This window comes from Amblyomma mixtum, chromosome 6 (assembly GCF_055824585.1).
Source record: "Amblyomma mixtum isolate Tamu chromosome 6, ASM5582458v1, whole genome shotgun sequence".
NCBI classification, from domain to species: Eukaryota; Metazoa; Arthropoda; class Arachnida; order Ixodida; family Ixodidae; genus Amblyomma; species Amblyomma mixtum.
In genome coordinates, this window is record NC_143017.1 from 82,175,406 (window position 1) to 82,203,060 (window position 27,655).

A 27,655-nucleotide genomic window follows, 5' to 3' on the forward strand; every position below is an offset into this window, starting at 1 on the left:
ACCTCGCAGCTCACGCATACAAAGCGAATGCTCAAAGCAATAAGCCACAGCTGGGGTACAGCCTACGGGTACAGAAATCTGTCTATGCAAGCATTGCCTACAGTAAGTTTGAGCATAGGAAAGTGACTGCAAACATGGTCATCAGCCTGTTACGCGTGCGAATCGAATCTGGACCGAAGTGGCTGAACTTGACCAGCCTGCTGAACTGGTTAACTGTCTGCTGAACTGTTTAATGGTGACGGCACAGTGCTTCTGTTCCGGTGGTGGTAGTGGCTGGGGACCTTTATTGTAAATGCCGTTATAGTCCAGGCATGCCGGCTGCGATTGCATGCACGGGGGTGAACAGTTCGAGCACGAGGGTGCCGGCGGCGCCATTCAAAGTACGGTCCATCATTTGCAATGCGCCTTTCCTTGCAGCACGTACGCGTGCGCCGTTAAACACTACACAGTGCAGTCACATTTGTTCGCACCACCGCCGGCAGCCCCTAGGTGAAAGTCATCCCGTGTGTGCTCCACAATTTCTCAGTGGCGTGCGTCGAGAACGCGCTATTATATAGGACTTGCCAGCTGATACATTACAGCATAGTCATAGAGCATAAACACACTTGATACTTGTTGCAGCAATTAAGTATTTGCTATAAGAGTAGTACCCTCTGTATATTTTGTAAACTTGGGGCAAAAAGGAAACTAAGACATTGGTAAAATATCGCATTTACGGACGTATTCTCGACAACACTGAAGGAACATGGCTACTCTTTGTAACAAATTACACTGCATGAAAGACAACGCAATACATGGGAAAAACACCAGTACCGACCGTACATAAATGCTTACACCATATCCTCAGAAACGTCCCGTTCTTTGCCTTGTTTTTAAAATGGTGTGTAATGACAGTCTTATTGATAAAGTTTAATAAATGCGGATATACGTTTGAGAAATAGTGAACTAATAGTGAAGTCAATCACAGAAAGCCAGTTTGTATGTGATCATTATCTATCAACTAAATTTAGGCTTAGCTCTTACGAAGCAACTCAGCCATGTATTTTCTCTGCAGATACATTCTGATTGCATCATATTCGCGTAATGCTGTCAAGGGGAATTTGCGTTCCTGTAACTTTTCTATATATCTGAAATATTTTATATATGATGTAGTATGGGAGTTGGCTTAAGGAAATTTAACGTCCCTGATTGCGTGTTTTGCACGCTCTCATAAAGTTAACAGCGAAATAAGGTTCGTCTGATTTGTCGGTGTCTGCACAAGGCAGGAGTGTGAGTCAAACGGGAATGCACGCGAGCGTAAAAAATCTAGCACTTTACATCTGACGAGATCTCAGGAGTACCTCAGTTTGTTTAAAACACTAATGTTAACACGTTAAAGACGTACGACAGAGAATTTCAAAAACTTTAATAAAAGTTAAAACTTAATTCCTTAGAATAGAGCGATGCCACAAAGCAAATTTCATTTCCAGATATTTAGCAGAACATAATTTAATTTTATTTCCAAAACTGACCGGCAAGCAGCTTCGGTATCTCCATCGATACCGAAATCGATATCGAGTGACGTGCTATTCCTGGAGAATAAGAAATTATGATGCCGCTGTGTGCGGCAAGAAACGGTGATACGGGACCTGACAGGCTTCTTACCGACGCGTGGTGGATGCACGAGCAGCTGAACGTCTCGCTGCAGAGATTTCCGAGCTCAAGCTATAATTGGCGCTGCAGCAAGTTTAAAGTGATATAAAGCAGGTTCACGCTGGCGCTGCCTGAGGTTTACCAGATTACTAGAATACCAACTGCGGAGCGTTTTCATCAGATATGTTCTGGTTGGTGGTGTCCGCAACATAATAACTAGAGAAATCGGTTGCCAGGTGTCAACAGAGGTATGGTTGCCTGTTGTCGCTCTCTTGTAGTAATTAAGACGCTGAGTGAATTTGTGTTTCCCTCAACACAAAGACTTCTCGTGTTGCATTAAATGCAATGCGGAACCCCAACCAAAAGAAAAAAGTAATTCACTTGCCTCATCTTCAGGAAAATGAAGAGGCAGCATAATATGCATGTATGACATGGGATCCGAGCGTATGGGAATAACAAGTACGTTGCAACATATTTTTTGTTATTTCTTGGGCCCCTGCGTTCATGACTCGCTTGAGGTTTATTCCGAGAAGAAACGGGAAGTTCGTCGCAAATTTTCTTTTATACAAGCGCCGATTTCAGGAATAATTATTCGCATAATGAACAGACCTCGGGAATCCTGCTCTGTGAAGGTAAGAATAACGATGTTTCACAACTGTAACCTTAGCCTTTACGTTAGCATAGCCTAGTAATGGGGAAGCTTCAGTAACGAGTTGAAAGATATTCTTGTTTTGCTTGTGTATACATATGTATCTCAAAGATAGTTAGTTTTGCGTTGGCGCGTCAGACCGATCACTAAAATTTCCAGGGTCTCCGTTTTCAGCGAGGAACGCGATACAGACTGTTTTTTCTTCTCTTCTTTTTATCCTCTCCTCTGGAAGCGCATAAAATTGCTAGCCAGGACGTTATTTATGCGTCCTGTTTGTCCCGGGTCGCGCGCAGGAAATGATGCTAATTTGAGCAACTCGGCCGTGAAGCTCGCAGGCTTTTATGCCTGTTCCGCTTCCAGCTTTCCCGCGGACAAAAAGTAAAAATGCGATGGACGTCATGCGCTTGTCCCTCTCCCCTTCTTTCACTCGTCTTTCTTGCGAAGGTCGCTCTGCACTTCTTCGCATTCTTTCTTCCCAACGAGGATTTCAGTGACTTGCTTTTTTTTTGTTGGTTCGTTCGTTCGCTCATTTCACCCTCATTCGCTCGCTGGCCTATTTGTTTTTTTTTTCTTTATTATTTTTATCTGCATCGCCTCCGCATCTCCGGAGCCTCCACAGGGCGGCCGACGGGAGCCATCATCAGAATGGGATGACAGCAAAAAGATAGGCTCGCGTCTACGAAAACAGGAGGAAGGATGGTGAGAGGGAAGGATGCCGCGGAGAAGAGATATAGAATGCGCGTGCTATACGCTTTCCTAGAAAAAGAGAGAAAAATAGAAAGAAAGAGAATAATATATTACGCGTCTTGTACGCAGTGCGCTGTTCGTTTTCTCTTCTTTTCTCTCGCTCTCTGAACAAAGAATGAAAAATAAATCCTATAAAACGCCGCTTTCGGCTCAAGAAGAAATTGCTGCAGCGCTGGTGCGCATCGCACCGCCAGCGTAAGAAGAAGAGAGATTCTGCGCGGCGCTTTAGCGGCGAAAGTGCCTGGATGCGGTCTTTCGCGTCGAGTTAGGTGGCCTGTTGAACAGTTGTAAACAATTGCAAGCTCGAGATTTGTAAGAAGCAACGACAGACGAGAAAAAAATAGAGAACCGCTACAGCCCAAGAAGCGCGAAACGCTTCGCGATTTCAACTCGGCACGCTTGCCTAACCGCGTACCTTCAGCGTCTATGTGCACAAATACCGCATGGTTTCTCCTGCGGCGCAGGGACGCTTGGAAAGATAGTCCTTCTTTCCCTCTACCCTGCTGTTTCTTCCTCGAGGGGTGCATGAAAGAAGGAACGAGGCAGGATGCTCAAATCGAGGTGTTTCCGCGCGGCTCCAGAGCCCCTTCCAGTTGCTCGCCGCAGAGCATCTTGCAGTTCCTCGGATCTAAGGGACACTGACAGCCGGCTTGCGCTGTAGATAACACCTACGCGCCGTTTTCGCTTTTATATTGGCAGAGATATGAGCTGCGCCGCTGCGGTCTGGTGCGGTCTCACGAAGCCAGGCGAACTTAGCAGTGACGTCAAATTGAATGAAGCACGGTCGCCTGATTTAAACTGGTATCTGGGATGTCAGATATTCGGAGGCGTGATGTGTTGGCCCATAGCTGTTGTACTGGAACGCTCGCATGAAGGCAGAGTATGTTTGCTGAGCTCCACAATGTAACAAGTCAGTTCACTTTATTGCCAAAAGCGTGGCTCGTTTACTGCGGATATCACTGAATGGTTTCTTTTTCCATGTTTTGGTTTGGTTTGGTTTGCTTTATTGGTGTTTAACGTCCCGAAACGACTCAGGCTATGAGGGACGCCGTACTGAGTGGCTCCGGAAATTTCGACCACCTGGGGTTTTTTAACCTGCGCTGACATCGCACAGTACATGAGCCTCTACAATTTCGCCTCCATCGAAATTCGGCCTCCGCGGGCGGGATCGAACACGCGTCTTTCGAGTCAGCAGCCGAGTTTTTCTATGTTTTATCTTGTTGGGATGGAATTCGTCCCATAAACTTGAATGCCTCTCTTACTATCATCGACAACCTTGCATTCGTGCCATGTACGGCCGCTGCTACTCCTGAAATGGGCAGGCCTTCATTGCCTGGCTGAAATCTAGCACAGTCACCTGGCCAGACGTTGTTTCTCTCTTTCGTAATCGTCACGATCATAATAATATTTTACATTCATCAAAATCATCATGACCCAGATCATGTCCACTACAGGACAAAATCCCCTCATTTACGTCCAATTGTTCCAGCTGCGCGCCAGCAGCGGCCTCGTTAATCTCGTGAACTTTCTATTACAGAATCTGCCTTTTTCACCAGATGCGACGCCCTCTGGAGAGAGCGCAATAGTTGGTTTAAAACAAACACATGCTGGCGACGTCGGCGCGATCTGGTTCCACAATGCATCAACTGCGCCTGCGCTGTGGCGAATATGTGCTTGACAGCTGCCGCCATCTGTCGCTTGTTGCTGTCGCTAAAAATTGCGAGGACACTTTGGCAACTAACGTGTTGGGGCGAAAGCCGAGGACACTATGCCGTGACGACTTCCGGTGGATGTGGCGTCACATCATTCTTGTGACTATATCGATACCCAAATTATACATCTTTCGGAGATCACCTTAATTGTTAATTGCGTTCAATTACAAATTTTTCCATCTAATCTGACACAAATCCGACGTTCTTTCGACCATTCTGTGACAATTTTCCCTATGCCGTGACGACTTTCGGTGGATCTGACGTCACACCGTTCCCGTGGCTATATCGACGCCCGCGCTATTTCGACGCAATTTAGACATTTTTGCCTATAATAAATAACCAATTAATATACATTCATCAAACCTGGCTTCTAGGTTCATTTTGTGCTCCTCTATCTGAAGCAGCCATTGATTTTCTTGTCTTTTTTAGTTCCCGAGTTAAACGCGTGTGACACGCTTTATTAACGGACGACAGTATGAGCCTTTCGCCTGAATACGAACCACGCATACGTAATAAAAGCTGTTTGTTTTCAACCAGTGGAGTTCGAGGAGCAGTGGGGCGCATGCGCTGAACGGCCATGTGAAAATGGCGGATTATACCAACTGCGCCAACTGCGCCATTTATTTAAAAAATAAACTGCGCTACCGAACACAGCACAAATGAGAAAAGGCACTCACCCGGCATTTAAAACGAGGAAACGTCTAATTTCCTAGCCCATATACCACGCTTACTCAAAGTGCAGACGATTACTGTGACTTGATGACGACGCAAGTTCAATGTGTGGCGCAGCTGTCAAGTAGCCTGACAGCGAATTTTCCACTGAACGAAGCGCGATTACCATTTGTGCATTCACTCTGTAAGCTCACTGGCATGTAGGCTGTTGCAGAGTTGCGTCCGCGGCTCTTGAAACAATCCGATGTCGGGGCTAAAGAGCTGGTAGCTATTTATATCCAGCTTAGACAAATTCTGATGCCTGAGTTCTAATTTTAATTTCAAATGTCTGCAGAATACTTTAGTTGGCTAAGGGGATTTAGTTTTACATGTATCAGAAGGAGGGTTACGGAGCGCGACACCTGCACTGCCGGCGCAGCCGGTGATGCCGCCTGCGGAAAGGCGGCAAATGCGGGAGGAACCGACCCTGTTTCGAAACATCCATGGATCAACGCTGCGTCACTGGCGAGTTATTTTCCGACGGTTCTGTCATCCCAACCGGGTTCTCTCGATGGAGTAACGGTGGAGTCGACATTTCATACCATTCGGACCAAGAGATATATCACAGCCATTCACATTGCAGCCAAACCTGTCAAATTGCTGGCATATTTCTTCGTCCGTTAAACAGAAGCAAGTTGCACGAAGAGGCAAGGGGGCGACAGATGAGGATGGAAGACGTTGCAATGCATTAACACTTAGCACAGCTATGTGCTGTCGCTGTTAAATCATCATGTTAGATCAGGAATCAAAAATATACTATACTTCTGACAAGCGCACCTTAGGAAAGCGGTAGGAGTACACTTCGTGCGCGGTATGATTGAAACAGCGCAAGGCCCAAGGCCAAAGAAGAGAGCAGAGGAAAGGAGGAAACGGATTCAGCGCTGTGTTGTCTGTTTCCTCCTTTTCTCTGCTCTCTTCTTTGGCCTTGGGCCTTGCGCCGTTTCAGTCATACCATGCATAACCAACTCGCCCATCATTTCGTGCTTTCAAACTTCGTGCGCGGTCTGGGATGCCGCTGAGTCTCGTATTACTGAAACAGACAAGTGAAAGAAGTCTGAGAGAAAAAAATTGGACCCTTTTGCGCAGGCAAATGAGTGCTTCGCAGTGCTGCAATAACTGCACCCACAATGGCAAGTAGCATGCGGTATCTTCTTTTAGGATTCTTTGTCTATGTATGATTGCGCGCGCAAAGTGAGTAGGAGGGTGGGAGGGGGGGGGGGGGGGGGGCAGTTCATTCTTTTCAAGAAGCAGGAAAACTAATAAAAACTTTAAACATCGCGCAGTGAATATCAGCAAACAGTTATTCGAGCTGTAAACTCGCACCACACTCGTCATAACGGTCCTAACTAATGTAAACGCTATAAATAAAGCGCGTATTATAAAGGTGAAGCGTTAACGCAGCCTGGATCGAGAGAAAAAGTTGAGGCTTTGCAGAAAATAAATTCGACGCTCTTTAGAGGTGGTTAGAAAAGGAAAAGCAAAAAATAAGCGCCTTGTTTACGTTTCTCACGAGGAACAGGATCCTGAATTCATTTCACCCCATAATAGTGGAGGTGGCTTTCTTCCTCTTTTTTGCCCTCGGATCCAGGCATTCCAGAGATAGATCAGTCTTGAGAGCTTCGAGGAAAGAAATGCAAGGGCTTAAACTGAGCGATGCGGGTTTCCCGCGAAAACAGACCCCGTGTTTTCCGGACGAAAAGGCGGCGTTCTCGAACTTCAGCGGAGCGCGCGCTGCCCCTTTCGTTGCTGCTTCGTTCTTTCTACCCGACGCTGATGCACTTCCACCATTAATTTGACTCCAAGCAACAATCTTAATGACGTCGTTCCTTCTTGTTTCGCAACATTTAGTACGGTACGTCCTCTGCCCGGGATTCATAAGAAAATATGAAACAAAATATCGATTTGAAATCCGACTACGTTGTTGGTATTGTTTTTCGTCGGCTGTTATCGGGAGACGTTCTTTCCGAACCCGTAGGTAAGGTAAAATTATATGCACTGTCGGTCTCATATATATATATATATATATATATATATATATATATATATATATATATATATATATATATATATATATATATATATATATATTTTTTTTTTCTTTTCTCCTTAGGCATGTGCGGAGCTTTCGAACGCCCATGCCTGAACGTGAGATGGAAGCGCTTGATTCGATCGTATACAACAATACTCTTTTTTAGAATGCGACGCGGGCGATCGTGTGGCGCAACGGAAGGAAAAAGGAATCGAGCTGATCGAGCCGTATTTCGCAAACCACCCCCGACGACGACGAAACCGGAGTCACTGCCTCTTCTTATAGGACGCCGTATATCACTGCACAGCTTTCTAAAGCTGCGCGTATCTCGACGCATCGCCTTGCAAGCCAGGGTCCCAGCGGCGTTACGGCCATCGGCGCTGCTCCCGCTTAGGGTCGCGAATTCTTTGCGCCGACGTGCTGGGTATTCTTTCTCACACGCGTCATGTAGTACCGATGATGAGCCCAGGAAAAGCGGAAATGGGCGTTGTTAAACGCACACAACAAATACTAAGGCAACGAGCGCAATAGAAGCTTTGATAGGAAAGAAGATAATCATGAATGGGTGGGAGAGAGTGGCTATGGGAACGAGCGAGGCAGTGGCAGTGCCTGGGAGACTCTAGAAGGAGGCGTCGCGAGCCGCAAGCTTTGGAACCTTGCTTCCTTGGATCGGATGTCCCGTCTGCCTCGCCAGGAATGCCCCAGGATCGCTGGGGGGGTACAACCTCGAGGAGCGAGAAGCTACTACGGGAACGCGTGTGCGTGCGTGTGAGTGCGTGCGCCCACCGCCGCCGTCGCTGCCGTGGCAGAACACATCTCCGTCAAGATCCCGTGAAGATAAGGCCCTATCTCGACGGCACGCCGACGCTTGGCTGAGCCCGAAACGCTCGCTCGGATAGATGGATGCCCTCCGCGTGCGGGAACTCCTCCGGTGAGCACCGCGCTCTCCGCTTTCCCTCATGGGCCGCGGCTGCCGTCGCCCAGCGGTGGAGATAAATTTGGAATGGTGCCCCCCTTGTATAGCTATGTACCCTTCCTCTCCGATGATGGAGGTGAGGAGGAGGTGGAGGAGGAGGAGGAGGAAAGGGAGTGTGGTAGCTCCGCTATTGCTTACTGCTGCTGCTGCTCCCAGCTGCCAAACGGGCTGGAAGAATTTCCCCCTCCCCCCACCCTCCTCACTCCTCGTGCTCCGTCGCGGCCGTGCCTGCCACAGTTCCTCGGTTGTTCTTGCCGCCGGTGTGGTGTTTGCTTTACGGTGGATCCCCGGAGTACTGCGTCATGCTGTCGTCCCCTCTTTGTCCCCGCTTCGCTCTTTGCTCGCGTTTGTTGCTGGCACTCAGCTGCGCCACTTCTCGGCAGAGGCCGACTGTCGTTCCTGCCCTCCTCCTCCTCCTCATCCTCCCCCGTTTATGATGAGGCCCGTTCTTCTCTGCCTCTCTTCCCTGTCTGGGTGCGCACACGCGTGTCTCCTTCTTAGAATCCCCAGTGCGCGAACGGGGTTGAAAGAAGGCGCGAGACAACGCTCACCGTTGAGGCTGATTTGCCGACGGAACGTTTTGCTTGCTTGCTCCTCGTCGTGTGCCCCTCCTTTTAGCCTGCTCCGCTCACCGCTGTTTTTTTTTTTACTTCTTAAAGGATGCCTCTCCTTTTTTTTCCGTTTGTTTTTGACAAGCGAGAGGAAGAGTAAAAACGCCCATGTTGACACGCCTATTCGTGGCTTTGCACAGCCGTCAGACTTGTTTTTAACGCTGCGGGGGTGCTTAAGTAAACTTTATATCGGAGATAAGGGGGACCGCACGCAGGACGAGTTGACGTGAGAACACTTGTTTCAGTGTTCGTGCTGGGTATCTGAGCGCGCGTTTACGTTCCATACCTTTGAACGTGTTCAGCGTAGAATTGTAATAGATTGTTAGAGGTAAAGCTTGTAAAATCTACGCAACAGACAATGTCTCGAGCTCAATACAGGTGACGCAGAAAACGTTGGTATGATCTACGCTTGCCGGTGTGAGCAGCTAAATAACGTTTCATTGACTGTAAGACACAGCATAATTTTGTTAGTTTTGCCTGATCGGCAGCTATAGCTGGTCAACTTACCACGAAGAATTACCGGAAAGGGGGGGGGGGGGGGGAGGGGGGGAGCCCTCTGACGTTGTTTAGAGCGTGAAAGCCAATCTAATGACGGAAGAATGGTATATTTAACCGTTGCTTGATTAGGCACTCTCTCGTAGCTGTTAATTTCGTTTTCTTCAGATATTACTGATTAAATGCACCTGATAGCTCATCGTTTAAAGAATAAACACTTAGTTCACATAAGGTTTATCAAGTGCTGGATTAGACCGCAACGAAGTGACCGTGTGTGCATTTGGTCGCAAATCTTAAAGCGATGCTCACTACCGCTAACAGTATTCACAGGTCGCGAAAGAAAAACGGGCGCTTCTTTCGGTTCAAAAAACTTTGCTACCTCGCCCCAAACCCTGCGAAGACGTGTTTTTATGCACACAGGGTCGAAACCCGCGCGCTTTCCTAACCCCAACCATCGTTCAGCACTCCTCACGCGGAGTTTAGCGATCACGTCCAGGTGTTTCGCTTGCCCTGGCAGTTCCGAGAAATCCGCGCTACCCGTTCCTCGTGATTGATGACACTATTTGTCGCTTTTTCCTAGCATGCAATCTGCTAGACAACTATCACGAACTCTACTTCCTACCTCGTTCACGGTAATTAAATAATAGCGAAAAAACAAAACAAAACGCAACGAAAAAGTTATGGGAGGGAAAAACTTGCACGCATGGTGGAGCAGGAGCTAGGGGAAAACTAATAGGGAAATGGGGCTGAAGCAGGCACTGCAGCGCACGCGAATTGCAAAAACAGGAGGAAGTCTGTCTGCGGCGCTCCAGCGATGTCGCCCGGGCTGCTGTGAACAGGAGAGCGCAGCGCGAGTTTTGTTAGGTCGTCCGCGCGTTCGCGCCGCTCACGCCGTGCCTCATCTTCTCGCGTCCGGCGTGCCCGACGACACACACACAAGGACCGCGGCCCCGTGACGACGACGCCTTCAGCACCTCCGGCAGCCGCAAGTCAAGCGGAAGCAATCGATGCCAGGAGCCCCCCGGGGGCCAGCCGCGGTTAATTGCCAGTTCCGTGCTGGTAAGCAGAGTAATTTACTCCCGGGCTCCTTATACCGTAAGCCTCGCCTGCCTCCCTAGCCTCCCCATCCTCCCTACGCCTTCTTCTCGCGGCGTCTACCAGGCTGTGTGGTGCGGGGAAACATGTTTGTTTATGGGAGGGTGGGAAGGAGATGCGGCGGCGCCTCGAGGACCTTTACTTCCCGTTTTGGCGCGGTCTTCCCCGAGGCGCGGGGCGCGCAACAACCAGCGGCGCCTTCTCTTCCCTGCCTTTCTTTTCTTTTTCCTTTCTTCCCCACCATCCCTATATTCCCTGACGTGGTGTGTCTCCCTTGTTTGTTTTGGGCTTCGTGCGTGGGTGGAGCAGCACAGGGAGGGCGGGGGGGGGGAGGAGCTTAAGTGCTGCATAACGGTTGCCACCGGTGAATTAAGTCCAGCTGCGGCGGCGTCTGGAGCTCCGAGTGCTTTCCGGAAGCTTGGCGGCTCAAAGTTGTTGCTCGAGGGAGAGGGAGTTAGAGGGAGATGGGAAAGAGGATAGGGAAGTAAGAGGGAATGCGGGGAACCGGGCGCCTCTATTAGTTACCAGCGGGATCGTTAAGCCTCCCGGCTAAGGAAACTCGTAAAACTCGCGAGTCGCTGATGATCGCGCCGCGCTGCTGCCGCCGAAAAGGATCGCTCAGCCGCAGCCGCGCAGGCGAAGTTAGGCGTTGACCCCCGCCCCGAGGGAAAAAATATATACCAAAGTGAGAGTACGCTCATTATCAGCGTCAGTGCGCCCACTTGAACCTTCTTTCTTCGGCGCGCCTTGGGATATCTATAAGCGGGTTATAGAAGGCTCGCTGGAAATCGGCTGGTTAGATCGCTTTCGCATAACCGCGGGCGGCATGTTTTGACTGCTGCTCATTATTAAAAAATGTGTTGCAATCTTGTGGGGGTGGAGCTGAGGTCGTTAACTTCAAACTGCCCAAAGCACCTGAAAGCGTGTTTCTTTTTTATTTAGGTGTAAATTTTAGAACGACCAACTGGCTGTGTCGGGAGGCATGAAGACTGCTGCCTCTTATTGATCGCTAACATCTTTTCGCGACTGTGTTATTCCGAGCGCAATGTGTTTTACGCTTGATGTATCCACCCTGGGAAAGTTTCGGAGAGCAGTACCAAGGTCAGGGTACATACGTTCTGTGTAATGTTCCCTGCGCGAATACCGTAAAACTGTTTGTGGAGAAAAAATTCTTGCCCGAATCTTCTGCTTTCTGTTGCAAAGCCATCACGTATGAATAAATGTATTCATAATGCGGGTAGTTAGTGTTTCATTTCTTGGTAGTTGGAGTGTATGAAGGCTTTTAATGTTAATAACGCTCTTTTTGAAGCATGCAGTGCCATTATAACGTTGTAAGACAAGGCTTTGACAGCCTTGTGAATTTGGTTTATTTGTTTATTGGGGTTTAACGTCCCAAAGCGACTCAGGCTATGAGGGACACCGTAGTGAAGGGCTCCGGAACATTCGACCACCTGAGGTTTTTTTAACGTGCACTGACATCGCACAGTACACGGGCCCCTAGAATGCCCCGAAGAGACCGTTACCTCTTCCTTTGTCCCGTCGCCATCAAATCCCATAGTTTCCCCAAAGCTTTTGCTCCACCTTGTCGCACCTGGTGATCGCTCCAAGGGACACTCGGGACAAATAAATTCAAATTTTTATGATTGAAAATTAATTCTTTGATACATTTTGGCTATATTGATGTCTTTTCGACAGCGAAACAGTCATTTGTTGCTGAAGAAACCGGATATAAAAATTTTCCGGCCATTTGATGTAAACTCCTTATGTCTACACAAAAAGGCCTCCCTGATTGCCATTGTAAATGAAAAGAGGTGTAGACTCAGGGAAAGTAGAGCCTTTGTCGTAGAATGTGGTAGAGTATGAATGCAGGCCGATGTCTATTTCTTCTCAGGTTCCCTTTAATAGTAACAGGATTAGAGTGGTTACTCTTCCTACTCAACCTAGGCGGTTAAAGAATGTAAACTACGATAAAGCATCAGGTTAATATTTCAGCCTCGTGAGATTCAATTTGAAAATTCAGGAACAGATTTTAATGGACGGTTCGTACATGAAATAAACATAGCTCAAACTGGCATTCTCGATCGCTTTTTTATTTTGTTTCCGATTTGTTACAACATCCCGCTCCCCTAAACTGTTCTCCCCTTCCCATTTGCACTTTTGCAACTTGCATGTTTCTTGTATTGCGAAAGGAACAGAAACTGCATTCACTCAAGTGCTGTATACCATCCGCAATTCTGTCCGCTCAGATTATTCAGTGCTATATTTAATTATTTTCATTACTCTCTTCACCGTCATTTGGAAGCGACTGAAGTCCCTTAAAGCGCCTTCGTATGAGATAAAAGAAAACCTCTAAATTCGCAAATGCCTTGGGTTTGTACTAACTTATTACAAAGAGTCGCATAGAAAAGAAAAAAAGAGACAAACGGATGGCTCTAAGCATCTCTGTGATCAAAATAAAACTAAGAAAAAGGTCCTCATCATGTTTCTATCTTTTTTTTCTCATAAAGTGAACGCAGCTTATATGCTAGAACCTTAACGATAGCGGCTCCTTTTTTCCTCTCAGGATCGACACTGGGAGCAAGGAGCTCGCAAGCCCTGCTGGCCGCTGTGGTGTGCGCTGCCTTCTCGGTGGCAGCTTCAGCGTCGCCGGGCTCTGGAGGCTCGGCAGCCAACAACGTCGAGCCGCCGGAAAAGGTACGCCCTCACGCCGCTCCCCGTCCGCGCTGTAGAACTGCTGCTCTTGCCAATCTTCATGCATGGCGTCCCACCTACATACAGGTGCCTAGTGCGCATGCGCGGTAGGCACCTGGCTGCGCTTTTACGCCTGACCCGTCACGATTTCTTCCTCACTGCACTGTCTGTGACCCGTCCGGACACCCGGCAATGACTAGGGTGCCTCGATGTCCGCGCTTCAAAACGGCGTTGGCCATCGAGGCACCCTAGCAATGATATCCTGACTGCACCACCTGGCGACAAGAAAGTTAAAAACATTCGCGGTTCCCGTGGTCTATGAACTTTTGTCGCTGTGCGTACACATATTCATGTCGCGATATCATTTTTCTGCAGACACATGGAAAAAAAGCAGCTATGTCTAATTTTTTAACGCGCACTCTATGGGACACGTGAACATTGTGCCGTCGGAAGCGATCAATATTTCTCGTGAGTTATTGGTAACGTAGCTGGAGTGAACATGCACAGCAGTTGAAACACTAGTCACCGGAGCTGTCACCTAAAGCCGCTCATTACGCTCTTGAAGAAGCATACTTCATCGCATGCTTCCCTTTAATTTAGCGGGTGCTGCGGTGCGGACGAGCCTGGTTTAATCATTTGTTTCCTTTGAGTTGGTGTAAGCCGCCGTTTAGATGAATAGACTCACAGCTTCGTAGCACGAAAACGATGCCCATAGAATGAGTGTTGCATCGCCCTACTTTGATCGATAACTACCTGTTAGACTGTTAGTAGTGAGCCGCCCTGAGTCTAGTCGCTGCGAAAGCAAGCGGTGTGCCTGAATGCCTGGTAAAACCTACCGGAACAGGAAATCGGCGCGTGATATCCGAAAGACATTGTCAGTTAACGAATATTTCCTCGGAGGCTGTCTCAGATAATTATTGCACTGAGTTTCGCATAAAGAACGTTTGTACCCAGAATATTTTTTATTTTTAACTTCAATATTGGCTTCAGAATAGATTGGTGCAATACCGAAAGTACAAAAAGATGCACAGCGAGAAATACAAAAGTGCTAGTAACATGGAAGTAACAGGTGAGGTTCACAGTAAACAGATCAATACTGACTGTGTATAATATGAGTTCATGTAATGAAAATACTTAGCGTAATATGCAGGTTTTAAATTCGCAGTAACAATCGCCGCGGTGGCTCAGTGGCTATGGTGCTCGGCTGCTGGCCCGAAAGACGCGGGTTCGGTCCCGGCCGCGGCGGCTGAATTTCTTTGGAGGAGAAATTCGAGGCCCGTGTACTGTGCGATGTCAGTGCACGTTAAAGGGAAACTGCATAGGTTTTGGAAATCAACGAGCTTAAGAGGGTCGAATGTGTGAAACGTGCAGGTAAAACATGCGAAGTCTTTTTGGGCTAGCACTTGAAATAGTGAAGTAATCGCCGATTAAAATCCGGACGCCCTTCAAGCTTCTCCGCAGCGCACAACGCCAAGTGGGGAGCGCATGATGACGTCATCGAAGGTATCTGTGCATTTGCAACGCACAAACGCCTGCTTTGAAGGAAAAAAACCCAACGCCACTGAAGGCAAACCCTGCCGAGAGTTGTTTGGCAGCGTCTAACGAGTCAGGGCGGGGTGTGGCTGACGACAGCGATAATTTGAAATCATACCTTCCGTGACGTCACGCTGAATTTCCCTGCACTTCTTCGATGCGTTGAGGAGAAGCGCAAAATTGAATCGTCGATTACGTCACTATTTTAAATGTTAGTGCAAAAACACTTGGCATGCTTTACCTACAGCTTATATAGATTTGAATCCTTGAATATCGCGACATTCTGAAAAAAGTGCTGCAGTTGCCCTTTAAAGAACCCCAGGTGGTCGAAATTTCCGGAGCCCTCCTCTACGGCGTCTCTCATAGCCTTAGTCGCTTTGGGACGTTAAACCCCAATAAACCAAACCAAACCAACCATCAAATACACAGCGTGATGGAGGGAAATATGTTGGTGCTCACACAAAGAAGTCAGTCCATTTTACACAACATTAAGGAATTTTTGCGTGCTCATATTTGTGTACGGTAGGCAGAAGTAATAAAAGTAATAATAATTTATTAATTGTGTGAAGAGGAGAGGGAAGACGGTCCCAATACTTCGATGCGCGGAGTATGATGGTGTGGTTTGCTTTAGGGGTGTTTGACGTCGCAAAACGACTCAGGATATGAGGGACGCCGTGGTGAAGGGCTCCGAAATTTCTGCCTCCTGGGGCTCTTTAACGTGCACTGACATCGCACAGTACACGGGCCTCTAGAATTGCACCTGGAACGAAGACAGCGCAAAAAAGTCAGCCACAGAAGAGAAGACACGACACAAAGAACGTGTCGTCTTCTCTTCTGTGGTTGCCTTTTTTGCGCTGTCTTCGATCTAAGTATGAATCAGCCCAGCACCGTGTTTTGTTGAATGGCCTCTAGAAATTCGCATGCATCAAAATTTGGCAGCCGCGGCCGGGTCGAACCCGCGTCTTTCGGGTCAGCAGCCGAGCGCCATAACCACTGAGCCATCGCGACGGCAATGAATGGGCGAAAGTTCTAGTATTCCACGAAATTATGCCAACTCTGAGAGTGTCGTCTATGCGCGTTGCTACATATGAAGACGGTATGAGCAATACAGCGTGTAAGCTATTGTGGTAAAAATCGTATGAAAGAGGCATAACCATGCCAGCTTTCAATGAGATGCGAAAGTTAAAAGGTTGAGGTTAGATTGCATTGTAGATATTTACGCAGTGCGGTGAAAATTAGCGAGAATGAAACGAGCTGCGTTGTTTTTAATCATTATTAAGTGGTTAATGAGATCACTAGTGCCTGGGTCCCAAACTGATGATGCGTACACAATCTGCGAACGGATAATTGTTTGTAAAAGAAGAGCTTTGTGTTAGCAGGGGCTGAATGAAAGTTTGGTTTTAAATAGCCTAGCATGTGCTTAGCTTGGTTGACTATTAATTCTACGTGAGTTTTCTAACCAATGCTAGAAGTGTTATGAATGCATATGTGCCGTAATGAACAGTTACGTAATTTGTGTTCGGGTGAATTGCGATGTCATCATGGCAATTTTTTTTTTCAGAATTAGGGAGCGGCTTCTAACGGCAATAACTGTCTGTTGCCAAAAAAAAAAAAATAAGGAGGTAATAGCTTATTTGAATTCAAGCTTCTGTTGTCAGGGAGCCAAAGCTCAATGCGCTTTCGACCTAGCCTGAAACTATAGCACACATGATAGATGAAATCTAAAGTGTGTGAAGGTGTAGACCGACTTGGTTCAATTAAGGATTGCCTTGGTCTCGACTGAGCCCTGCTCATGAATTGTTCGCTGTTTCGAGAGCGCTGCTCCTGCAAAAAGCAAATACGTTAGAACTGGCGGACTGGCTCCTCGTTTCTGTTCTCCTTTCAGCAGCCTTTGACCCGTTAATAATACGAAGCTTTTGCTGGATATATCTGTCCATCTCAATCGAGTCTGGCCTAGAGTTTTGAGAATCGATTTTTAATCCCGCGTCCTATTACATGGCAGGGTTCAAAAAAAAATCGGGATGGGAGAGTGACAGACAACATAGGAACACGCAGCATTAAGAGAAATAAATTTGCTTACTGGCGAAGAATATTACATGTCTTAGTGACATGTGTTTAGTCATTATGCGCATCCGCCTAAGAGCATAAAGAGAGATATTCGTTGCAATAAAGAAAGAATCCCTCCTCATTTCCTTAAAGTAACTCCCACTGCACTTATATTTACGCACTATAATACCACAGCCATCTGTAGAGAACACCGTAAAGGAGGGCGCACCGTATCGTTTATGATAATGAAAATGAAGGGATAGGAAGGGAATTACTCTACGGACGGAAGGGACCCTCTTATATTAGTCACATGAAGAATCCGCAACGCAGAAAAAAAAAGCACAGAAAATCTAATAACAATGACGGGAACTCGTACGGGGTAAAAAACAGCAGTAGTGTAGTCGCCAGCAAAAGTTTACAGGACGCCTGTAATCGAGAACAAATTTATTCTAGTGTAGCACTGCGACCCGGTCGCTGATAGATACTAGCGGATGGAGCCTGCACGACTTCGTCGCCTTTCATCCACATTCTATGTATCTTTCCGTCCCTTCTCTTTTCAACTAGGGTGTAGTAGCAGGCTGGGGCCACGTTTGCACGAGCCGGCTACTCCACCTTTTTGGCTAAAGCTTTCCTCTCTCTTAAAGGGCAACCGAAGCGGTTTTAGAATTCGATGAGTTCAAGGTTGCCGAATGTGCAAAATGTGCAGGTAAATCTTGCGAAATCGTTTTGCTCTAGCATTTGAAATGGTGGCGTAATCATCGAATAAAGTCGTCATCGGCGTTCAGGCTTCTCTGAAGTGTACAGGGACGGGCAGAGGCCCCGATAATGACGCCACGTATGACGGCACTGCGTTTCCAGCGAAGAAACGGTTATTCCATGGGAGAAAACCGACGCCATCGAAGGTGAAGCTCACGATGCATTGTTTGGCGGCATCTGACGACGCACAGCAGCATGCAGGCGTAAGCAGCGGACATCTGAAATGTCGGCAACAATGACGTCACTGCCGAGTTTCCTCGCACTCCTCCAACGTAGTGAAGAAGCCCAAATATCGTCCTGGTTTTAATCTCTGATTGTCACCATTGTAAGTGTAGTGCAAAAATACTTTTCATGCTTTATCTAGAAGCTTGATTGATTCGAATTCTTTAATAACCTCGAATTCCCAAAAAAACCGTCTCGGCTTCCCTTTGGAAAGAAAGAAAGAAGGAAGGAGAGAAAGTAAGAGAGAAGGAAAGAAAGAAAGAAAGAAAGAAAGAACGAACGAACGAACGAAAGAAAGAAAGAAAGAAAGAAAGAAAGAAAGGAAGGAAGAAAGAAAGAAAGAAAGAAAGAAAGAAAGAAAGAAAGAAGGAAAGAAAGAAAGAAGGAAAGAAAGAAAGAAGGAAAGAAAGAAAGAAAGAAAGAAAGAAAGAAAGAAAGAAAGAAAGAAAGAAAGAAAGAAAGAAAGAAAGAAAGAAAGAAAGAAAGAAAGAAAGAAAGAAAGAAAGAAAGAAAGAAAGAAAGAAAGAAAGAAAGAAAGAAAGAAAGAAAGAAAGAAAGAAAGAAAGAAAGAAAGAAAGAAAGAAAGAGCAAGTATCCTGAGGTCCTGTACGAGGAAACAATTTCAGGCGCACATATTGTGCGCAGCAGGTGCCAAAGGGACAGAACTTTTTCGCTGAGCCCGTGGCAGGCTGGGCATTTCTCTAACATGTAAGCGGAAATGCTGCGATTGTGATGGTAATTTTCTCGGTGGAAGAATTGTTCGAAACGACAAAAGAAAAGTTTGATCACAAAAATTTTCTTTCTGCAATAACACTGCCCTTTGCAGATTTGGCGCCAATATAGTATGCTGTTTGATGTCCCACAACACAATGTGTCCCCATAGCTGTTTCTACAGAAAAATTGAAAAAACAGTTAAACCTGACTTCAACGTTAGTAAAGAGCGCCCAATCTTCACTCTTAAAAAAAAATGTTGTCCAGCCGCAGCAATGAAACGAGATACCACGTTTTGTATATCATCCTCTAATGTTTGAGTCATTTTAGCCGCTCAGTAATCGGACCCTTACTGCCCGACCAGCAATAAAGGCACGCATATTGAGCACGGATGAATGTTTTTGAACCTATTGCGAGAATAAGAAAAGTATAAAAAACCTTCCTCACCATCGTATCAAAGCTGCAAGTCTTATCACTCCAATGACAAGCGCTGTCTTAACTAAAGCGCCACATGAAAAGGCGCTTATGCAAAGATGGTCGCGTGTTCTAATTTCCGAAGACGAACACTACCCTTGAAGGCATCGGAGGACATGGGGCTGTTTAACCAGTGGTAGCAGGCTACGACATTCTTACTACGGTGAAACGGGTATGCAAAAACGGCTGATAGCAAACACCACCGCTTCACTCTGAGGATCTGTCCTCGGGAGCTCTGAATGCAGAGAGAGCAACCACTAAAACAGCAGCACTATACGGAAGCATAAAACGAATGAAAACTGAACCGTAAAGGAAAGGTAGCAAGATGGCGGAGTGTGCTGAGTGCAAGCTTCCTTCTTTTATCGCCCTACACTGCGTCCAGCAAGCACCAAACGCTTCTGGGTCGGAGTCAGACCGTGACGCGATAGGGATCCCAAGACGCCGGCTTCAGGGAGAGCACTTACCGAAACGAATCTACGACCCTGAAAGGTTCCCCACGGTGACGACGCTATGGCCGCAATACGGTGTACCTTTTGGGCAAGGCATTTACATGACTTCCGATACACAGGTCAGTATTCAGTATAGCAAGTGTCTTTCAATGTAATTTTAATACTAAATGTTAGAAGTAGCTAATGCAAAAACAAAGTCGCATGCAGGTAAAAGCAACCTTGCACTTTATAGAAAACGAAGTTTGAAGAAGAGAAGCTTGTACTTGCAGCCTATACTTGACTGATCCTAAGGCGCCCACGCTAAAGACGGCATCATCATTACAGGAAGCCTCTAATAAGATATCTGCAAGTAAAAAAAAGTAATGGTTAGCGCATTCCTGGGAGCAGATGGGTGATTTTTGCTGCTCTTGTCTTTTTTATGTCTGATCTGTCTGGAAAAAACTCTGGATGGTGCGTCCTTCGAACGGTCACGCGCCCAAGTGAGACATTGATGGCTTCTTGCTCGTCTGCTAGGCCGCCAATTTCGCTTAATATTGCATGCTGTTTCATCTGCATCTGCGATGCAGTCCTCTCCTAGGCAAGCCCCATACTATTTGGATAACGTATATTTGGATAAAAATATTTGGATAACGTATATTTGGATAAAAAAGTACTGCGGACTCACCAAAGAGCAAATATTCATCTCTGTACTCTTACCGGCCATTTTAAAAGTGTGTTTAGCACCCGAGGGAAGTTTTTACCCACAGTAGAAGCGCCCAAACTTTTATGTCCGACAGAATACTTACTCAGAAGTACAATTTCTGCAAGCATTGCGTAATGTGACATAATATTTAGCCCTAAGAGTTCTTAGACACTCAAGCGAAAGGTGGCTAAAGCGACACGCTTCTTGGAGATCCCCCAAAGAGGACTTAATGCCCGCGTGCAAAGCCAGAGAAATTTTCTCGCGATCACTGCCGCAATGAAACGGCACCCAGACGGGCCTGGCGATGTCACGTTAATGCCAGCAGTATCGGATTTACTGAGGCGCCTGTGAGGCACTTTGCGAGCACGGCCACGAAGCGGGATGGACATTAACGCCGACTCTAGCGCCCCACAACGCACCGATAATGTCAGGCTGGCGTAACGCGCTCAGCTTTCTAGCGTTAATTTCCTTGCGGTCGATCCCTACGACCCCCGCGTTTTGCGAAGTAAATTAAATTAAATTAAATTTACCTCGGGGACGGACGGACGGACGGATGGACGGATGGACGGATGGACGGATGGACGGACGGACGGACGGACGGACGGACGGACGGACGGACGGACGGACGGACGGACGGACGGACGGACGGACGGACGGACGGACGGAGAGGCAGACAGGCATTTCTTTATATTTCTCTAACCAATCTCTGCTAATGTCACGACGCCATCTGTCGATGCACTATACGAACTGAAGTGATAGTCACATGCTCTTGCAAGGAGAACCTGCTCTTCTCTGCTTCGCTCTGGGCTTACGGTGCTTTAGTGATCCAGAACAGAAGTGCTATTGACGATTTTCTATTGGCGAACTAGTCGGCGAGAAGGATCGGCACGCGCCGAAGAGCGCCACTCTCTTCGTTACTTGAGCGTTTCTCCGGCATATTCAGACGCTGCTGTCGAAGTGCTACTGCGAAAATAGTCCTTAAGGGCGCTTTTGCAGGCGCGTTTGCACGCGAACGAGACACAAGTGCCGTTAACCGTCCCTGTGAGAGTTTTATGGCGCCAGAAATACAGAGATCATTGGAACATGGTGTTTTCAAGTTGTAGTGAAACGCTAGCAGGACCATGACAACGAAATTCTTATTATGCACTGAGCCCATAGTTCTAAAAAGATTACTTGCCTGGACTACAACCGCCGTCTTGCATACGCATATACGCTGCCTAGATCGTTATAACTTTTAAACGCAGTCCAACAGGACTAACGGGCACATTTCAAGCGCGAAGAGCTTTATGCACGACTTCCTCTGTAATATCGGCCCTTTCATTTGATTTCAGTTCCATTTCATTCCGGTTCTTCTTGCACTGTGGTTGGATCATGCATTCGTTGTCGGTGGAATCAGTCAGTCAGACTGGCGGATCGCAAGAATGGAATAGAATCGGAAGAGAATAATTTCATTGTATGGGCCTTACATTCAGTGCATGCCTCCAGTCCACTGCTTACAAACAAACCGGGAATACAACGTGCGGTTAATTGTTTCGAGAAGATACTGAGCTGAAAAAGTTTACCTCGTTGTTTTCGCCTTGCACCTGCGCATGCAATTACAAAACTACATCAATAATTATAAAGTGACACGTGGTTTATAAAATTTTTGTACCCGGTGAATCTCCAGAATGCTCAGATTCGCAAGTTAAAACTGAAGCCACAGCGGCGGATACCATATCTAGCTTATTTCCTGCGAAGCAGCATGATGAACTGATAGTCGCTAGGACTTGCTTAGCTGACGTTCCGGTTTTGTCTTGATCCATGATGTCATCAATTTTAAGTTCTCTCCAAAGCAGGCATCGACCTCCTGCCGCTAAGCTTTCACGCCGGCGGTTTTCTAACGCCAGACAACGATTTCTTCCTTGTTTCTCGTTTATTCTTTCGCACTCTCGAGAAATTAGACCGCTTGCTTAGAGCGCGAGCTTGCCACCATCGACAAGCAAGTGCATATTCATAGAAAAATTTTAAAACAAGCGCAATTTTGGCTAGCCTAACTACAGGGTTCATTTTCTATAAAGACGCAAAGTTGGATCGATTGAGGCGCCCCCTGTCGGCCGTGAAAATTACCAATATGGTCTCCCGGCGCAGGTGGTGAACCCCGGCGAGAGCCTAAGCATCCCGTGTTTCCTGGAGACGCCCGGCGGCAGCGTGCAGTGGATGCGCAACGGGCACCCCGTGGTGCTGGACGTGGGCTCGGGTGGCGCAGGCGGCGCCAGCCGACGCCAGTGGAACATCTCGCGCGACGGCACCGCAGCGCTGACCATCACGCAGGTGACGCGCGCCGACGACGGACTCTGGGAGTGCCGAGAGTTCGCCGACGACGACTCCGTGCGCCGGGTCACCAAGGTGCTCAAGCTGGTTGTCACAGGTGCGGCGATTATTAAGTGGCTCAGAGATCACTTTACATGTCAGTCTGGTGGTAACGCCGAGTAACAAATACAACGGGTCTTGTCGGATTTTTTTTTAATACAAAATTAGTAGTAGCAAATGTGGGCGCTTCGAAAAGGCTAAGAAAGATACCTCTGGGCGAAAACTGGACTTCGGTTCTTCTGAGTCTACTTTCTGAGATGCACATTGGCTATAGTCGGATACAACTTAAGTCTGCAGTGAAGCTCCGCCCACATTCAGCCTCCGAGCACAGAATTCCTCCACGACGAAAAAGTAGTCCGCTGCTTAAACGCTTCTTGTTACCTAAGCAAGGAGCTTATTAGAAGAAAAAAAATTATCAGCTCTAGAATTTTGATACGTGGATTGTTTGATATAGTCAAACATTAAAAAGGTGATTTCATTTACTTCCGCGACTAGCCAGCGGAGTAATACCGGACGCCGCGGACCGCGGCCCAGTGTTAGCAACTGCTGTTTTTTTTAAGTTGTATCCTACTATACAAACACAAAGCAAAAGCTTGCTACAAGCAAGGTGCTACATCACTTCGTCCTCAACACAGCTGCCAACAACTGGCGCACCTGCTAGAAATTTGACCTTTATTCTAAAGTTATGGGTTAGACTGCGGCTAAGTCCGCAGACATCAAAATATTCTATTTGATACTCTTTCAATCCTTCAGCGCTGTGCATTTGTCATTGTTGACCGTGACCTTCAAAAGTTAACTCAGACGTAGTAGTATTACTATTATCCGTAGCTAAGCGTTTTAACAATATTATAATTACCAGAAAAACTACAACACAATAATGATTGGTTCCGTCTTTTCCATAACTGTCGTGTGCGACTTGGTCAGGCGAGCTGGCCCTACAATACAGAGAGCAATAACGCACAATCGTGAAATATAGACAACAGTATGCGAAAGCCAATCTATCTGCCTCACGAACAGCGGTCATCTGCCAGTGACAAGTCTAAACCGACACGAGCATAATAGGAACGAAAGTCGAACACAGAGATTTATCAGCATTTTTTGGATGTAAGTGATAAAAACAATCTGACGCACACACACATACTTGAAATGACCATGTCAGAGAGAAGGATGAGCTAGCAATAACTGTCATAACGAAGTGAGCGCTCGGGGATATATCCTAGTTTAAAAGTAGAGCGTCAGTAGTATCGCAGTATACAAATGTTGTAACGTAAAACTGGTGGAACGATGACAACTATAGGATTCAAAGAAATTTTTACATTATACCATTGCCGACAGTGCGCTGCACTTTTAAGAATGTGTTTCAACGACAAACGAACTCGGTTCTGTCAAAAACTGGGACAAAAACTAGAAATTGTAATGTCATTTTAGTATAGTATGATGGATGCATTGGCGAGTTGGTATAGATGCATAGTTGATGGAACAGCGCTTGTCTGTGTTGTTTGCTTTCTTTGTTGTTGTTGTTTTCTGTTGTTTGTTCCACCCAATATGCATTATTTCAGTATTCCATAATCAAGTACGTGAACAATCTTTGTTGCTTCACGGTTAAGTATACTAGGCTTCTGAAGTGAAAAAACAACGAAACAGCATTCCGAAGTCCATTACAAATGTGGGCGAAAGGAGCCTGCCGAGGCAGGCAGCAAATACCTCTCCCGTGCACTTTACTCAGGGAACACATTCAAGTGCAGGGCAGGAGCACAATGGAAACCGATTGCTACGTAGAAAAAACGAAGCATCAATTGCTGTAGTCTACGAAGTAATATTAGTCTTCGAAGTGAACACTTTTTATTATGTACATCAATATGTAGTTCTTTAGTCGACGATTTATAGCAAAAATTATTTGCGAGAAGGACAGCATCGTCAGCATATTGGAAAAGAATGCATTTAAGCATGGCACAAACAGTCATGATTGAAGATAATGGAAAACGAATGGAGCAAAATAACAACCACAAGAATGACAAAAACAATGATAGTATTAATCAGAATATATATCCTCCCTAACAGAGGTCTCTTCCTGCCAACGGACGCCTTTCTTTTGGAGTTGTGAGATGAAAGATCAATACCGATGTTTTTACGCCACGATGCTTCATTTAATTTCTTTATATTTTTTATTAGGTCGTTTGGATGCTGCAAATTTAAGCTTCTCTCGCGGAAAGCATTCAAGTCTATTTCGTCACCAACCGCAATTTCGGTATGCTATATTTAGGCCACGTTCAAGGAGCTAATTCACGAGCAGCGCCGGAAACACGACGGGAATGACTATTACCATCAATAGCGAATTAATTGTAGTAATGTATAAACTAGGCGGAAACAACGAAACGGCTTCTACCCACCCTGTATTATTTCGCTCAACGATGGAGATGTTATGCAACTGCTTTGCACTAACGCGCTAACAAAACCGGCATGCACTGTTTGAGAGTATACAGCTGCGCTGCACAGCTTTCTGCTCGTAATGAACTAAAAAAAAAAAAAGCTGCGCTAGAATTACTTGCATCCGTTAGGCCGTCTACTCTCCGTATTCGCTCCAAGATTAACAGAGCAGAGCAGTTACGGCGAGGAATACACAGCGTGCCAAGCCCTAGGCATCGCGTGATACAGAGTTAGTGATCACGCCTGGATTTCAGCATGAATGATGCAGCGCTTGAGCCGAACGAGAGTAAGGTCCGCACTCATGATTGCTGCATGGCGTGTTTCACATCTAACGCCTGATAGACGCTTCGATCTAATCACATCCTGGCGACTAACCAGAGGGAACTAACTGCTGATTTTGTTTGAATAAGCTCGCATGACCCACCATAGTATCCGTCGATAAAATGAAGTAAAATACCTGACCCCGTCGGCGAACTAAACCAAACTGATAGGATGTTGCACGCTAAAACAGAGTTAGCGACTTGAGGCACGGCGTAGTTAAGGCCTCTAGATTAATTTCGACCACGGGATGTTCATCAGTGCGCACTGATATATCTCAGTACATGGGTGGTTTGGCTTTTCACCCGGGTTTAAATATGGCCGCCGTGGCATTGACCGAAGACATGCATTGTTAACCACGTTTTTGGTAGAAGGACGTGCCCAGCCACCGACTCACCGAGGCATATAAACAATATAAAGCTTACTCGGAAATGCACTTCTGCTTTTATACTCGAAAGCTACGACATCGGATGGCGAGCCACCTATAGCTGATTGGGAACTTTGGCAACGCAATGCGCAACCGTGTTCATTACTGACGACAGCGAAGTCGTGAGCCAATTACGTTGATCGCGAAAGTCTATATCCACCGGAAAAAGTCAACTAAGAACCGGAAGGGGCACTCCTCGATGGCTCACCTCCGTTTCGCCGGCTTCTTTCTTAGTGCTTTCTCGTGTTTCCTCTCTTTCCTTTATTCTTCTTTCTCTTATTTTCCCGAGTGTCCCAGCGAAGAGCAGCGAAAAGGGACCGAGACGAACGTTACGTCATCTCCGAGACAGCCGCGGGGACGGCTCGGAATCGACGAAGGCAGCAAAAGGAAGGAGACGTCGGCGACGCTTTGACTTAATTGGATCAGGATAATAAGGAGTATATTCGGGAAGCCGTAGAAGCAGGAAACGCGAGAGTATGTTTACCCTGCGAGTAATCGAATGGCGCAAATGCGCGCTGGTTCTCCGATTCCGGTTCGGCTGACAGCCGTGCTTTTTTTTTTCCTATTTTCTCTTTTCTATAATTCTTTTCTTTTGTGGGCCGCACGGGTGGAATCCGAGAGCTCGCGGGTAAGAAAAGGGAAAAAAGGAAGAGGGTGAAAGAGTGGTGTGCGGACCTGATTGGGACGAGGCCGAGATAAATTAAAGGCCTTCCCCCTCCTCACCCGCTCTCCGAAGAGGGAAACCCAAGAAGTGCGCACTCGAAAGGAGAGATCTGAGAGCCGCGCTTCATTGTGCTTTTGCTCGCGCCAAGTGCGCGATCGACTGTTTGACTTTTGTCGGAGCCACGGCCGCCGCTGCGTGGCGCTGGAGCTTCTCATTGTCGCCGCTCGAAAGAGGAATCTCGAAGCCACACGGAAGCTCGTAAGGCCGGACACTTGTACAGGGACGCAAAGCCCGCTAGAAACTCGTGAGCTCGCGAGCGGATCTACAACGCTCAAGACGGTCGTAGTAGCTCGCGTGCTATCATGCAAATTTATCAATGATCGAGCTTTTGGATGGTATCGAAAAAAAAAGAAAAGAGAGTATAGACCTTATACTCCCTCTTTATTTTGAGGCATATTTACGAATCGTTTTATCAACAACTTACTGCATATAGATTGTACGGGTATGTTCCAATTTATTCCTTGGTCTGTGATTTTTTATTATACAGTTACTTATTTGCAGCAAATATTTACTGCTTGGCCACTTTTTTTTTCTCGAACCACAATTTTTTTTTTTTTGCTTCTCCTTTAGAGGAACACTCGGGGCATTCTAAAGTTGGCGTGTATCGATAAACTGCTAGGGCAGTCTAGTTAAAAGAGAAACTATTAATAGTCTCCAAAAACGGAGCTTTTACATAGAAAAAAGCAAAAAAAAAATACCGGTGTCGCCATATGTGGCCGATTTCGCATCTAAACTGCGTGCGTCTGTACACACAATTTTGCAAGGATCTCAGGGCTTAAGCTACACCGCATATCACTTCAAACGGCGGCAGCTAATCCTTCTCGCTGTACATGCCAGTAATTCGAATCGAAGGGAAGAAAATTATTATACTCAATTTTCTCCGCCGCAAACGTGTCTTTTGCTGGCGGACAGACCTTAAAATAGGCAGAAATATTCATGGAATCACTTTTTCACTGAGTACAGTAACTCGATTAGGTCGTATTCAGTGTTCCTTGAATAGGATCAAAGATCTCTAAAAATATACCGGCTTTCGAGGTGTGTATTATTATACATTGGTACGTTTTAATCTCTCTCTATATAAATATGAAGATAAAATAAGCATTTCATTTTGTATTGTTTTTTGAGTGAAATGCTACAAAAGTTTTTGTCAGATGTTCGAGGTCGAAGAAAAAAGCTTAAGATTGGTTTT

The 27,655-nt window shown here is 46.5% G+C and overlaps 1 protein-coding gene across 1 annotated transcript in view; it reads left to right on the forward strand.

The window, feature by feature from the left end:
• Positions 1-27,655, forward strand: part of LOC149339563 (kin of IRRE-like protein 2) — a 171,104-nt gene that overhangs the window by 121,896 nt on the left and 21,553 nt on the right. The window contains exons 3-4 of the mRNA XM_089550510.1: positions 13,221-13,351; positions 22,349-22,628. Coding sequence (XP_089406636.1) covers positions 13,221-13,351; positions 22,349-22,628 — 411 coding nt within the window. The remainder of the gene's footprint in view (positions 1-13,220; positions 13,352-22,348; positions 22,629-27,655) is intronic.